The sequence below is a fragment of the Vulpes lagopus genome, chromosome 10 (genome assembly GCF_018345385.1).
Source record: "Vulpes lagopus strain Blue_001 chromosome 10, ASM1834538v1, whole genome shotgun sequence".
In the NCBI taxonomy this organism is placed as follows: domain Eukaryota; kingdom Metazoa; phylum Chordata; class Mammalia; order Carnivora; family Canidae; genus Vulpes; species Vulpes lagopus.
The window spans coordinates 48,858,786-48,875,801 of record NC_054833.1 but is presented as its reverse complement, the minus strand read 5'-3'; the positions used below and the strand labels follow the sequence as shown (position 1 = coordinate 48,875,801).

General features: G+C 35.3%; 1 protein-coding gene across 7 annotated transcripts in view; it reads right to left on the bottom strand.

The window, feature by feature from the left end:
• Positions 1 to 17,016, bottom strand: part of RDX (radixin) — an 86,050-nt gene that overhangs the window by 48,681 nt on the left and 20,353 nt on the right. For 6 of the 7 annotated variants that reach the window (XM_041771703.1, XM_041771706.1, XM_041771702.1 and 3 more), the window contains 5 exons: positions 11,142 to 11,225; positions 6,576 to 6,671; positions 5,785 to 6,059; positions 577 to 660; positions 233 to 379 (listed from right to left, as the gene is read on the bottom strand). In XM_041771703.1, the coding sequence (XP_041627637.1) occupies positions 233 to 379; positions 577 to 660; positions 5,785 to 6,059; positions 6,576 to 6,671; positions 11,142 to 11,225 (686 nt within the window). Of the gene's footprint in view, positions 1 to 232; positions 380 to 576; positions 661 to 5,784; positions 6,060 to 6,575; positions 6,672 to 11,141; positions 11,226 to 17,016 lie in introns of those variants that run through there. The other variant, XM_041771707.1, reaches the window with a different exon arrangement.

The window sequence follows — 17,016 nt, the reverse complement described above, 5'->3', positions numbered from 1 at the left end:
GAGATCATATAAAAGTGAATCAACATCCCATCTGAAAAATACACTGAGAAGTAGAATGCTGAAATGTTGCAAAAAATGGAGACATAAGATCTATATGGCATTAAGTAATCTTTTAAGTAGGAGGAAAAAAAAAGTAACCAAGCCAAAAAAAGAACTTTTACAAACACAACCTAAGATTAAAGCCATATTAATCACTGATTAATGACCAGTTCACTGTAGCTAATTTACTCACTTGTCATCATGCTCATAAATATTCAGACCCAAAGCATCAACGCCTAGCCACAATTCAGTTCCCTTTTTATTTTTTATTTCAAAATAGTTGACTCCATACATTTCTAGATCTTGGGCAATCTTCAGGTATTCCATCATAGAATCTTCCCTGTTGAAATAAAGCTTACTGTAAAACATACTGAAGTACAAGTAATGCCAAACAAATTACAAAAATACTTTGGATTAAAATTTAGCTTTATATTGACTCATATAAGTCGAATGATCTTTGGGGATAATCTGATGTACTAATAAATATTATGAAATAAAAATACTTTAAGTTGAGGAAAAACACAGCCACCCAAATACCTCAGCATTCCTCTGTGCTCTTCATGCCAGTTCTGTATTCTTTCTTCCCACTGTTCTTTTGTCAGTTTGTGTTGTTCCAAAACACTATGAGGAAAAAATAAAAATCTATGAAAATGTTTCCATGATTCAAAATTAATATTCATTTAAAAGTCTAGAATCATTCAGTATCTTAACTGTAGCAGCTGTCATAAAAATCTATATACATGATAAAATTGCAAAGAACTAATAAATATATACACATACACAAATGACTGCACGTAAAAATCGATGAAATCTGAATCAGGTTGGTGTATTTTATCAATATCCTGATTGTGATATAGTATTCGTTATGCAAGCTGGTAGAAGGATATTCAGAATCCCTTTATTTCTTACAATTGCATATGAATCTATAATTATCTCAAAATAATAATTTCAGGATCCTGAAATTATTTTAAATAATACATGTTTTTAAGACAGTTATAAAGATAGTCTATAGGAATTCTACTGTTTCAAATGAAAAAAACTACTGGGCCAAAAAAAGGAAAATGACTTTCTCATTATAAATAGAAAAATTAGAGAAGAGAGTAAAAACAGAATTCTTGGGCCTTAATTTCTTCTTTTACTCTATGTATTTTCTTTTCTGGTGGTAAATTTAATTTTCTTAGTTTCTACAAGTAATACCTTACATAAAATTATACAAGTGGAAAGTTTTACTTTTTACCACCCTATGTCCTCCAAATAATTTTTTATATTTTTACTCTTCCAGTGTTCCTTATGCAATTGTAAGCAAACATACTTTCTCTACTACTGATATTTTAACACCAAATCAGCAAATTCAACATGCATATAATTTACCTGCTCTACACACTATAAATGATTTCAATTCTCCTTAAAACATATAGTGATAATTATACATTTTCTTTACTGGTGAATCCTCAGATCCTACTTTACTAATAGCAAAAGCTGTGGCATTAAAATATTGTTGTTTAGCTGAATAAAAATTTTACATGAAACCCGGGAGTTTTTGGCAGTATAAAGGAATCTCAGAATATAATCTTCCCTTGCACAAGTTACTCACCATGTAGAATGGATTCCTTAATGGGGTCTTAGACACACCATTAGATTCTTACTATGCACTGCTCCTTTTTCAATGTACCCTCTTTTAAGCTCTTGGCTTTTGGGGGAGTTTTGTCTTCCCCCTTAGGGCACTTAAGTTTCCACATTTTTCTTGTCTTTATACCTTCTCCTGATGCCTGGCCTCGATTGCTTAGGGAAAGGAATGCAATCAGCCTTGAGACCATAATCAGTACAGACTACTACTGGTATCATGGTATTAACTAAATCTGAAGGTATGGGTTAATTAAATTGGATGCCACTAAGATAGATGTTATAGCTTTTTATATCCTGCATTTCAAATCTCGTTTATTTGTATTTTATATAATTGCCTGTACTATAAATCTGCGTGACTTGTTTGCTGGTATTCAAAAATTCCCATTCTTTCTTCTGTCCACATAAAGGAGTCCTTCATGCCTAAGGCTAATCTATCCAACTTGGCTTTAAACCTGTCTACTATCTGGGCCTTAAAAGGACTTCTCCCTTTCTCAGGATCGATCTATCTATCCACCATCATTTATGACAGGGCGCATATCTGTTGTCCCCTGCATACATGTTTATATCATCATATATACTTCTTTGTGTTACAGAGGGGAAAGGACCACATCCATGTTGCTCACCACTAAATGCCCAGTGCCAATACTGAAGAGGTACTCAAAAATTTGTAAAGAGAATAAAGGAATTAAAATAAATCAGTTCTTTCCCATCTTTTAAAGAACAGGTCTATGAACTCATCCTTCCCTAGCTTTTTCTTCTTTTTCACAACCAAACTTCTTCCAAGAGCTATCCATATTCACTATCTTTCATTTCTAAACCTCACATCCACTGCCCCTAATCCACCACAGTCTGGCTGCAATCACCAATACCATAATGAAGCTGCTTTTACTAAGGTCACTACTGTTAAACCCAAGAGACACATTAATTCTCTCTCATACTCAACCTCTTTGTTACTATTTGATGCTGCTGATCAGTCTCTCCTTAAAGCTTCCTTGTACCTTGGCTTCCATGACTAACAGTCCTCTGGTAGGATTCTTGACTCTCTGGCCATTTTTCCTCAATTTGCTTTACGGAATCCTCTTTCCCTGTACCTAAAAATTAAGTTCCAACAAGATCTGTCTGAGGCCTTTTGCTCATTCTGTATGTACTTTCAGGTCCATCTCCTTCATACCCATAAGATAATTATCTATTTGCTGATTATTCCCAAAACTGTATCTATCGTTCGGGCTGCTCTCCAAGAGCTAGACCCACACCTACAAATAAGTATTGTAATCTCCCTCGGTTATACAGCAGATGTTTCAAACACAACAGATTCAAAACAGAATCTTCCTCCTCTAAAACATATTCCTTTTCCCCATACCTTGGCAAAAAGGTATCACCAACTACCCAGATGCCCACGTCACAAACCTAACCATAAAAACTTATTTCTATCTAGGCTCTTTTCAAAGGAGAAAGTGATACTCCCTGGTAGAGCTGGTTAACTACATCACCAGAGAGCTTAAAAGTACTGTGGGAGAAGAAATTGCTTATCTGGGCTTTTCTATACAAGAATTAAAAACACCCATCAAGATCATCAAATTGTATGCGATTTATGATCACAAAATAACCTGATTACTAATTTCCCCCTCATACTTACACAGTGAGAAAAAAAGTGAATCTCATACACAGAATAAGTAAGTCACTGTGAAGGTATTTCCTCCATTCTAAATATTAGTATTCTGATTTTATGATATGCTTATGAGTAAGCTTAGATAGCTTGAAATAGCCCTCCAAAGGCTACCAACTTGAAGAACACCTGACTGGACCTTCAAAATTAAAGACCAAACCTTGGGTCATCTGGGTGGCTCAGCAGTTGAGCGTCTACCTTTGGCTCAGGGCATCGTCCCGGTCTGGGGATCTGGTTCGACATCGGGCTCCCTGTGGGGAGCCTGCTTCTCCCTCTATGACTCTACTTCTCTCTGTGTCTCTCAGGAATAAATAAATAAAATCTTTAAAAAATAATAAATAAAAATAAAATAAAGACCAAATCCTGAAGAGCATGTGCTACCTTCCTCCTTTTTAAACAAAGTGGGTTATAGCACACATACATTTAAAAAAATTAAATTGTGCTTAAGTGTGATACCAGTATTTAAAATATTTTTAAAAAATCACATGACTATTAAAGCTAAGCCAATTACTTCATCTGGTGCTCAACCACACAGCAATCTAATCTAACATTAAAAGAACCACCATCTATGATATACCTGAGATTAAAACATGCCTCTTCTTTTATGAATCATTAGGAAATTTTAAGGGTAATTTTGATTATATATAATATTTACCTTCTATACTGATTTAAAACCTAATCTGTATCTTTTAATAAGTAGAAGTTATATCTCAATTTTGGTATAGAACTGTGGAATCACTGTATTATACATTTGGAACTAATGTAACACTATGCCAATTATACTTTAATAAAAACTAAAAATAAATTAAAAAATTAAACCTCAACTAAAAGTAAAAACTAATGCTTATCTGAAATGAAATTCTATGGTGCCACTAATCAACTTTTAATTCAAAGCTTTAAAAAAATCTGAGACCGAGAATTTGGTGTTGGAATAATAATCAAAACGAAACATGTAGGCTAACAGGTATCTCATATTCCTGATTCTTTGGTGAAAAGTACCTATTATTTTGCCCTCTGAGAAAACTGTTATTGTAATAGTATTACAGTGTAACAGTAAACAGTGTAACATTTTTTTAAAAGATTTTATTTATTTATTCACGAGGGATACAGAGAGAGAGAGAGAGAGAGAGAGAGGCAGAGACACAGGCAGAGGGAGAAGCAGGCTCCATGCAGGAAGCCTGACATGGGACTCGATCCCCAGACTCCAGGATCACGCCCTGGGCTGAAGGCAGGCACTAAACCGCTGAACCACCCAGGGATCCCCAACAGTGTAACTTTTAATAATCAAATATTAAGGCTACCTTGCCTAATGATATCTTATAAAGCATATATTAACACAATACAACTTATTAATACAAAATAAACATTAATGGCTACAACCAAAGGAAACAAATAAAAGTAGACATGAAGTAGTTTTCTTACTTCATACATATTACTTCTGAAAAAGAAACTATCATCTAAGAGTTTAAATACTATAAGGAAGTAGTGCAACAGTGAAATTTTAGGTGAATAATACACAATTTTGCATTTAAAGAGATTTTAAAATTCAGAATTTGGATTAAGTGCAGTAACACCTTCTCTTCGAGTTCTAAAAGAAAGATCTCCAAGTATGCTACTCTTATAAACTGAGATATTTTAAAGTAATACTTGACACTGTATTTTTTGTACCACACTTCCTAGTTAAAACTGTAAAACATTTAATTCATGTTCTATAATCATAAACCATAAGATAGGCAGAGCAGGATTATTATTCCCATTTCACATATTCAGATACAGAGGCTCAGAGATTTCTGGTTATGCACCTAAGTTTACATATAGTAAAGGATAAAACTAATACTCAAATTCTAGGTCTTCTGCCTAATGATTTTTTTTCCTATGCCATGCTATTTTAGAATGACTATTATAGAAGCAGCCATATACTGAATATGAGAGCAGAGCACTAGACTAGGGAGTCTAGAAAATGAGTTTAAAACACCCTTTAGGGTGTGCCTGGCTGGCTCAGTCAGAAGAATATGAGACTCTTGATCTTCAGGGCTGTGAATTCAGGCCCCACAGAGGGTTTAGGGATTACTTAAATAAACATAAAACAAAACAAAAACATTTTTAAAAGTTAGAAAATTGTATAGAAGAGATATAGTCTGGCGCTTATTATTCTCAAAGTATTGCTGAGGCACCTATCTGCTTGTGTGAGAATTTTTACCAAGCAGCAGCAGTCACACCCTCCCCCAAGCCCAAATTACCACTACTTCCATTTACTGCTTATCCTGTGGGAATGAGGAGAGGAGGCAGGAGGTTTAGGTGAGCACACCACATATAAACCTATGTAGCTACTGGATCATGACTTTTAAAAGTATATTCTCTCTGATCCAGCTAGCAACTTAAGAAAATATTTTATAATTTACAAATTTCTGAAATGTCACTCTTCAGAGAACATAAAAACATATTTCACTTACCGCTGGGGTAGGAGTCTATCATTAGCCAGGTAGCCTGGTTTATGAATCTCTTTATTATAATCTCCGTATTTGGCTTGGACAGCATAGGAAGCCAAAAGAACTGCAGTTTCTGGTGGACAATAGATCTCATCATTTAAGATAGCTTCCTTAACTTGCAAGAAGAAAAGTCTCTGGGTTATTTCTTGAATTAATTCCTCAGAAACATCTTCAGGAAAGAATTTAGCTCTAAATTTGAACTGTAAAGGATTCTCTTTTTTAACATCTTGCTGTGTCACCTGGAACAGTGATTTCAAGCATAATCAACAAAAATCACAAGTTCACATCAAACTCTTTTGAAGAAAGTAGGATGTGAAACACAAATAAGATTCTAAATCCATAAGTAAGACTCTAGTGTGCAAGACTCTAAACTTATAAAAAGGTATGTGAGAAAAAAGATTCTATGCGCTAACAAATGTCTTGACCTCATAGGTCCTGTCTTATAACGAAACTGAAATTTCCCTTGAAAAGCTTATCCTATAGATATTCAAATCAAAGTCAAAACAGTATTCAGTTACGTCTAATAAACCTTTATTAGGTGTTTTCAAACAGGTAAAGTGAACATTTCTTTTTTCTAAAACATAAGTTAATGGTAACTTACTGAATTAAACAACATAACACCTTTAATAACTCAGAGATAATTCTAATTGTAAAAGGAGACTTGAAATTAGACTCTGAGCTTCTCTAGTACAAATTCCTGATCACAATAATTTCAAAGTTATTTAATTATTAGCTTAGTTTTATACCTATTTTACCTTTTTATTTAGTTTAAGCCATGTAGAATAACCTTTGCTGTCCACATACTGCAGTCCAAAAAACCACACCTCACGCAAACCAACTGTTTTCACCACCTTAAAAAAAGAGGTTCAATTTCAGTTCAACATTCACAGTCTAAGTAAATAATATATTTCAAAAGAATAACAAAACTACATGGGCATTATAGGTATATTTATTTGCTAGAGTTCTTTCTTAAATGGAAATATACTAATTACAAGAACATTTCTTAAAACCTACATTCAGGTTTTGTATATTATATTTTGTCTCATTTCAATCTTATTTGATCCACTTTTTTTATTTGTTCTCACCTCCCATCATGACCCCAATAGATTAACAAGAAATATGGGAAATAGATACAAAACTATCATAATCCCACTATCCTATTTCAATGTATTCCTACAACTACACAACGAAGTAGGCAAAGCATAGTATCATTTTGGTGATAGGAGTCTCTGAGGACATTTAAAAGCCAATACCCCAGGTTATCCAACTGGTCATTTCATATCCACTTCTACTAGCCTTCACTCACCATCAGATATTCTGTTCTTCCCTTATTGAGCAACAAACAATTCTTGGAACATGCTCCAACTGTACCTTTCTACAGCCCTGCTCACATTTTTTCTTCTGCCTAGAATGTTTTTTCTGTATTTTTACCACCCAGTGAATAATTTATTCCTCAAGGCCCAGCTCAACTAACAAGCCTTCTGTGAATAAAGCTGTCCTACTATATAGAGAAAATTAATCACTTGATGTTCCCATAGTATTTTATCTATACTGTTACTGGAACATTTACTCTATTATAGGGGTATCAAGGGGTGCAGGGGGCCCTCTATTATCATAAAGAACTGTATGATTACTGGTGTGTCTATTTACCCTCCCTTCACTGCTTAAAACTAAGAACAGACATTACTGCCTTATTCATCTCAAAGCATGACTGGCCTGTGCCAGACACTCAAAGCATTGGAATGGCCAAAGTGGTGAGTGAGGACCCACCTAGGAATGTACCAACACTTGCAAAAGCATATTTTAAAAAAAAGTCTCTATTAAAACAAAATGAGGCAAATAAGCCAAGAGAGGTGAGAATTTATTAATATTTTAAAAGCTTTACAGAAAGATTCAACATTAATTTTTTTCTTTATAAGATCTTCTCTATTTTAGAAAGAGAATGAGAAAATCTGCGAATAGGGTGAGGAGCAGAGGGGGCGGGAGAAAGAAGGGGAGACGATCTCCAGCAGACTCCACTCTGAGCATGGAGCCAGACATGGGGCTCCATCTCACGACTCTGAGATCATAACCTGAGCTGAAACCAAGAGTTGGATCATTAACCAACTGAGCCACCCAGGTGCCCTTCAACATTAGTTTTTTTTTTTTTTAAGTTTCTTTTTTTATTTTTTATTTTTTAAATTTATTTATGATAGTCACAGAGAGAGAGAGAGAGAGAGAGAGAGAGAGAGAGAGACAGGCAGAGGGAGAAGCAGGCTCCATGCACTGGGAGCCCGATGTGGGATTCGATCCCGGGTCTCCAGGATCGCACCCTGGGCCAAAGGCAGGAGCCAAACCGCTGCGCCACCCAGGGATCCCCAACATTAGTTTTAAAGTGATAAATATTCTTGGCTTATTTTTTAAAAATATAAAAACAGGGGCACCTGGGTGGCTAAGTGGTTGAGCATCTGCCTTTGGCTCAGGTTGTGATCCCGGGGTCCTGGGATTGAATGCCGCATCAGGCTCCCCACAGGGAGCCTGCTTATCACTCTACCTATGTCTCTGCGTCTGTGTCTCTCATGAATCTTTAAAAAAGCAAAAAATCTAAAGACATATCAGGCTTTTGGATTTCATGAGAGTACACCAAACCCTTCAGTTTACTTTCCTTCTCTTAAAAAAATTTCACTGAAATTACACACACCAAAATAAATAAAGATAGGAGATATCATCAGGACTCAGTGATACAAAAACCGATCAATGCCAAACAACCAAAACTTTAATATAACAGAGAAGATCTCAAATAATTTAACTTTGCCAAAAGACAGGCTGTCCCAACAGAAGAGCCCCAGAAAGGATTCCAGCTCATGGTGGCAGAGTAGGGAATTTTCATAGGTCAAGACAGGAGTGTATCAAAGTAGCTCGGCTCAGTTTCTGCCTCTAGATTTTGTGTGATTTCTGATGCCTAAGTAAAGGTGGGATTTGCCACTGTGGGCATGAAGGATAGAACCTTACCTAACTTGAGACTATCAAACACCAAGAAGAACAAAAGAGCTCAGCTGTGAGCTCAGCTCAGCCCTATCTCTTCAGCACCTTCCCTACTACTTCTCAAAGCGTTCTCCGAAACTTTCAATCACATACTTTCATAAGTAAAAAACAAAAACAAAAAAAAAAACCTGGGTACTTAACTACAATATATGTATATTTACCTAGAAATTATACACATACACTCACACTAATGCATTATGAAAGCATTTATTTTTAAAGTAACTTCAAAAAGACAAAAATATAAGCAAACATTTTAGTATTTTTTCCTTACATTCTAACAGATCATGTTGAATGCTTCTTCGGGGTATGATACTCTAATCCCACAGGTAGAAGCTGGAGGATGATAGTATAGGAAGAATCAGAGAGCAAACTAAAGGACCTCAAGCACTCAAGTAGAGCCCCCTACACATAGCTGCTAGCCTCAAGCTCATCATAATCAGAAGTGGGCTTTGCTACTGATGGACTCATGTTGCTACGTACCCTCATTTGAGAGCACCCGTCTCTAGTCTATTCCTGGCCTAACCCTGAACCCTTCGTATCTGCCAATGCATTCCATATCACCACCATACCCAAAGTAAAGCCTGCTTTTAGATCCTTATATTTGAGCTCAAGAGAAGTTGTGGGTAAATAACAGTGACTCTAAGAATTAACTGCTGAGAGAGCACATTACAGATAATACTCCTTAACCTAAAACTTCATTTACACTATGAAGTGTGTGTGTATGTGTATCAAATACAGAATTAACATGGATTCTCATTTAATTCCCACAGCCTTCTAAGGGAAGAGTGCTATCATCACCCTAATTGCACAAATGAAACCTTAAGGCACAGAGAGTAATTTGTCCCAAGTCAAACGCTACAGCTGGGACTCCACTGCAGGCAGTGTGGCTTCAGAGCCCACATTTTTAAACTACTACACAGTCCTGCACTATAATAAATGAGGTTTCCTTTCTCCTGATATCTAAACTAAAGTAATTCTACTTAATAAAAAACAAGTAATTTATTTCTTAGTATACAATACCAAAGAAGCCCACTTGCTGATTAGCTGACTACCACAAACATTTCCCTCACTATAAATAACATTTCAACTTGCTATGAAGTAAGTACAACGAATGCTAACTCCGTTCATATTTTTATTCAAGTAAGATTGATGATATATTTACAAACAGGAAGCTTAGAAGAAACAACAGAAGTAGATCAGAGTTCACAATGTAAAATATGTATAAGGTACGGCATATATAGATGCTTATGATTTTAAGAATTTATTCACTCTACAAAAAACCTTTCATGTTACAAAAGACCTTAACAGGACTTTCAAGATCATCAGTTACCTAATCAGAAAGATTAAGTATACTACTTTGTCAAGAAAAGAAACAACTTCCTAGGAATTTTAAAATTTTGTATCATATTTTAGATTGATATATGATAGAATGACACCTAATAAGAGCAAAATATCTACTAGGTTACTTATTGCTGTATGCTAGAAACTCTCCTGTTCTGTTCTCCAAGGTCAAGGAGGTCTGATCACAGACTACTACTCTCCTGCCCATATGTAAAAGTTCATGTAAACATCCTCTCCTGAGTCTCATGCCCTCAACACCTTCCCCCCCTTATAATCATCAAGTCACACTCCTAATTACTTGGCCACTGGGCACCAATCTCCATCCTCCCCTTCTCAATAAAACATCACTTACAACACATACTGTATCACCTGGGGAGCTTACATAAATACATAAAATACTAATGATTTCCCGTAGTCTCCAGAGAATTAAATCAGACTCTCTGGAGGTGGTCACCAAGCACTGCCTTTTTTTCTTTTCCTAAACTTCACAGATGACTCAAATATGTACTCAAGAGTGAAAAAAAAAAAAATACAGGACTAGTAGTCCAAATTCATTAACATGACACCCATGTTAGCTTATCACGAGCCTATGACACCAAACTGCCGTCAGATGCCTACTTACAGCCTGTAATTCTTGGGCCTTTGCCCCTGCCATCCCCTCTGGCTAGGATCTCCACCCATTCCACCATGTACAGTATCTTTTAATTCCTTTCAATCCTCATTACAATCCTTTCCTTAAAGGATGTTAAGGAAATACTTGCTAATAATTATTTTTTTTAAAAGTCCTATCTCTCCAATCTATACAGCTGTTCAAGTTAACTGAATAGGTACTACGAAAAATTCTAAGTGCCACACTATTGCAATACCAGTAAAGTTACAGAAAACATACAAAGAAGTTGTAAAAGCTTCCACTCTAAGTTGTCAAAAGTTGAGAACTTCATGTGGTTAAATGATACCTGGTCAAAAAGTTGTTTGCCAGTCGTATTGGGCTGAATGGCAAATTCCAGCTCAGCATCCATGGTGGTTACTCTTACATTGATCTGCAATAAAAAGAGAAGGGAAAATCACTATCAAAAGAATATACTTGTTAAGCATTAAACATGAGGCAATATTTTTATATAATTTATAAAATAAAGCATAATATGCAAACAATAAAGAGCTACTACATAATTATACCTAAGATTTTCTTTTTTAAAATGATAAACTTTGATTTTAATCACAGGAAATCTTAAATCTATTTTAAAAAGACCTTACAAAGTCCTCTTTTAAAAACATTTATTGGATATTTGGAATACACTAGACACTAGGACATTAGCTTTCCATGTTCTCATTTAAGCCCTAAAACAATACTAGGAAATATGTTCATTTCTACAGAAACTAGAAGGGTTCTCATTACTTACCCAAGGGCACAGGGATATCAAACAACAGAGTAGGTCTTTCCGCTGAGACATAACTCCAAATTCTTTGAATGGTATCCACTATTCCATTTTTCAACACCAAGTTCAGATACTCAATTTTATTCCAATTGCAAAACTATTCAATTTATAAAAAGTACGCATCCACTGACCTTTATTTGTTAGACTCTACTTTAAATTATTTTTTCTATAAATACATTCCTAGCTGGATATCTCACCAAAAACTTAACATGCCTTAACTAAAATAATTTTAACTTCAGAATAGCATCTTCATCACTTAGAATTCACCACCATGTGGTACAAATCGATTTAACTTTAACTCACACTATGAGAACTCTAAATCTGACTTACGTTTTTTTACTCATTCTTAACCACACCTCTGCACATGTAGCTTTTCTCTGAAATACCTTTTCTAATCACATGAATCTTATAAATCTATTATTTATAATAATATCTATTAGGAAATATTCATACACATAAAACACAAGTAGCATATGTAAACAATAAAGCATAATAACAAAAAACCTACTGTGATATATATATTTGGTCTTCGTTGTTTCCTGGCCGAGAGCTCCTAAAACCTTTGGAATTTCCTGAATGCTAGAAGTTAGTGGAGTATTTGGTCATTTATATGTCCCTGAATTTACGCTAAATGACTCCTAATGACTCTCATGGACCCCTTTACACCTTCAGGATAGAGACTGGTAAGAATCAACCAGGTAATTAGAGCCACCCACTCCAACCTCCAGGGAGGAGAGGCTGGGACGTGAGTTAATCATCAATGGCCAATGATTTAATACCTCATGCTTCATCACGGAAACTTCAAAAAAAAAAAAAAAGCCTAAACAAAGGAATTCACAGAGAGCTTCCAAGTTGGTGAATGCATCCACATGCAAAGAGAAAGGTGGACCTCAAATTCTACAAGGACAGAAGCTCCTGTGCTCAGGATCTTTCTGGACCTTGACCTATGTACCTCCTCTTCATCTTTATCTTTCACCCAGATCCTTGTAATACCCTATATATTAACCACTAACAATAAATAAAAGTGTTTCCTGGAGTTGTGTGAGCTATTACAGAGAATTATAGTACCTGAGGAGGGGATCATTGGAATCTCCAATGTGTAGCCAAGTGAGAAATGTGGGTAACGTGGGACCCACTACTTGTGATTGCCATCTGAAGCGGACAGCAGTCCTCTGGGACTGAGCCCCTAACCTATAGTGTCTGTGCTAATCTGGGTAGCTGGTGTCAGAATGAATTAAACTGCAAAAATACATAACCGGTGTCTACCTAGATGTAGAGAATTGTTTGAAGTGAAAAACTTAAACATCTATTACCAGAAATTTTGAGTAAAGAAAGTTTTCCTTTACCCATAAATTTACTATTCAACTTATTAACTAGAAATGGCAAATAATTCTATAGATGCCAATGTATTTCTTGTGAATTTCTCTGTCCCCAATCCCCCACAGGTAAGCACTAACCGGAATTTTCTATTTGTCATTCTTTTAAAAGAATGGTTTGACCACAAATGTAGGTATCTCTACATAAAGTAATTAGTTTCTCTTGATTTTGAGCTGTATTAAAGTTGTACAGTACTGGCTAAGCAAGTCTTCCTTCATGATGTGGGCAATGGTTACATGAGTATATTTACTTTATGAAAATTCATCAGATGCAATGAAACGCCGGGACACCTGCACCCCGATGTTTATATAGTAGCAATGTCCACAATAGCCAAACTGTGGAAGTAGCCTCGGTGTCCATCGAAAGATGAATGGATAAAGAAGATGTGGTTGATGTATACCACATAAACCACATGTGGTTTATGTATGGAATATTACTCAGCCATTAGAAACGACAAATACCCACCATTTGCTTCAACGTGGATGGAACTGGAGGGTATTATGCTGAGTGAAGTAAGTCAATCGGAGAAGGACAAATATTGTATGTTCTCATTCATTTGGGGAATATAAATAATAGTGAAAGGGAATATAAAGGAAGGGAGAAGAAATGTGTGGGAAATATCAGAAAGGGAGACTGAACATAAAGACTCCTAACTCTGGGAAACGAACTAAGGGTGGTGGAAGGGGAGGAGGGTGGGGGGTGGGGGTGAATGGGTGACGGGCACTGAGGGGGGCACTTGACAGGATGAGCACTGGGTGTTATTCTGTACGTTGGTAAATTGAACACCAATAAAAAATAAATTTATTATAAAAAAAGAAAATTCATCAACTACACGCAATATGTTCTTCTCAGTATGTATATTCTATTTCAATAAAAAGTTTAAACAAAAATTATACTTCATTGTAGTTTCCTTTTTCACTGTTTCTAGGATTCACTGATTTTTCTGTGAGTAGTTGCAATTCACTCATTTTTACTGCTATACGATTACTGCTGGACGATAATTTACCTATTTTTTTGTCAATAGATATATATCTCAATATGGTCTTACTATGCAGATCTGATTCCTAACGAGGCTAACAATATTTTCGCATGCGTAGTACGCAGAATTCTAAGGTGGACTCCATGATCTCCATTTCCTGGTGTTAGTCTCATGATGATGCTACATTTTGTGGATGTACTTAAAGTTACTAATCAGTTGACTGCAAAACTGGAAGATTATGTGAGTAAAGCTAAGCTATTCATAGGAGTCCTTTAAAAGCAAAGCATTTTCTCTGACTGACTGAAGAAGTCAGAGAAACTCAAAGTGTGACAGGAATTTGACATAGAGGAGGTTCTCCACAACTGAGTTGGAGAGGCCATGGGACAAGGACCCGACACCAGCCTCTAGGAACTAAGAGTAACTCCTGGTCAATAGCTAGTAAGAAAATGGGAACTTCATCCTCCAGTAAAGAAGGATGGATCATTTTTACAAGAAAATGAATTCTGCCAATAGGAATAAGCTTGAAAGAGAACCCAGAGCTCCAGCTGAGAATGTGGCTGGGATAAACCTTGATTTCAGGCTGGTGTGACCCTGAGCAGAGAACCCAGCCACATTATCCCATATTTCTAACCTACAAAACTGTGAGTTATTAATGGGTATTGCTCTAAGCTACTAAATTGTGGTAATTTGTTATAGAATAATATAAAACTAACATAATACATTTATTGACCGCTTAGTCTCCCCATCTTTAGAAATTTCTGTTAATATCTATTGCTTATTTATCTATTAGGCTGTCTTTTTCTTTTTACTATGTAGGATGTCTTTATGTATTCTACATATTAATCCTTTGTTACTTTTAATCACAAAAAAAATCGTATTTCTCCCAGTTGGTAATTTGCATTCTACTTTAGGACATGTCCTTCTTTATAGTAAACACATTCTTAATTTTAATGTTGAATTTATCAACATTTTACATACAAGTATCAATCTTCTTGGCCAATTTAAGAAATCTTCCTCCACTGTGGACTCATAAAAATGTGCTTATATTTCTTTTTTTTTTTTAAGATTTTATTTATCTATCCATTAGAGAAACAATCGCTGAGCCACCCAGGTGTCCCAAGGTTCTATTTCATCCTATAGTTCTATTTTTCAAAATTTGTCTTCAATGATTTTTGCTCATGCTCTGAGATAGAGGTCTAATTTCATTTTTTAATTCCTGTAACAATAATGATATGGAGATTTAAAATATCTAAGTGATACATATTGGTTAGTTAATTTGCTTCTTAAAGACTACTGTGTCATAGACCAAATATCTGTAAGGTACAGAGTCTGAATTTGTGCTATTCTATTGCACTGGTTGATTAACTGTTCTGTCAAATCCACGCTGTCTTAATTACAACATCTTTAAATAAGTCTTGCTATCTGGTAGGGAAAGTCTCCTCTCATTATCTTCAAAACTAACAGAATTATAGCTGGATATATGGCTACTGAGCTATAGGAGAACATTTCCCAAGGCCTCTTGCTCTGTGACTAAGCTCTCACCCACAGAACAAGAGCAGAAGAGATCACTTTTGGGCCTCGGCATAAAATAGCAAGCATGCTTCTCTGCTTTTTCCTCTCTTGTTGCTGAAACCCAGACAGAGCAGTAACACCTTAAACTATGGAGATAATAATAATCCTCTAGGCCAGAAGTTCTCAAACTTCTTGGTCTCACCATCTCTTTACACACTTAAAAATTACGAAGCATAGGGGATCCCTGGGTGGCTCAGCGGTTTAGCGTCTGCCTTTGGCCCAGGGCATGATCTTGGAGTCCCGGGATTGAGTCCCACATCGGGCTCCCTGTTTGGAGCCTGCTTCTCCCTCTGCCTATGTCTCTGCCTCTCTCTGTGTGTCTCTCATGAATAAATAAATAAAATCTTAAAAAAAAAAATTACCAAGCATCCCCAAAAGTTTTTGTGGCTTATCTATCTACATTTACCACATTAGAAATTAAAACCGAGAAACTTAAGATAGTAATTCATTTAAATACAATAACCTTATTAGATATTAACATAAATAAAAATACAAGTATTACTTATAATGTTTAATAAAAAAGCACTATAATACAACTTTTAGAGCTTTTTCATTTCTTCCTAGCAATAATTCTCTGATATATTAAGGGTAATTAAAGCACTTATTATTAAATCACCTTTACGTTATAACTTAAAAACTTGACCAAGATTACATATCTAGTAAGTATGAAGCTGAGCCAACAGGATCAGTGTAAAATATGGAAAACAAACAAAACATGGAAATCAAATTTCTCCAAGCTTTCTGTTTTGAAAAATGAGACTCTTTTCTCTTTTGCAGACGGGTAGGTAAGGGGGGCTAATTACATCCTGACCTAAGAAATTCACAAGATAAAAGTACATTACTATTAACAACATATTTTCTTCCAGAATTGTATTAGTTAATAATATATAATTTATATCCAACTGCATATACAATTTTGAATCCTTACTGTAAGGAATAATAAATGTTTTACACTTGATTATAGTAAGTTTTCCAAAGTAATTATAAAGTTTCATGTTCCTATCAGAAATATCAACAGTTCTGGTTGCTTCTCATCCTTACCAACACTTGATATTATCAATCTTTTAATTTTAGCCCTTAAGGTGACTATAAAATGGCAACTCACTGTAGTTTTGTTTCTCTGTAATGAAAGATATAGAGGATCTTTTCATGTGTCTGCTAGTTATTAATACGTTTTTTGAAGTATCTGTTAAAAGTTTCTGCCCATTTTTAAAAAATTGGGTTATCTTACTGAGTTCCAGAAGAACTTTATCTTGCAATTACTTTCTCCCATTCTGTTTTATCTTTTCATTTTTTTATTGCTGTCTTTCAAGAACAAAAGTTAATTCTGATAAAATCCAATTTTTTTTTAAATGGTTCAAACTTTCTATATGTTATCTAAGAAACTTTGCCTATCCCAGTGTCACAAATGTTTTCTTATGTTTTCTAGCAATTTTATATTTTGGGCTTTTGTATTTATCTATGCTC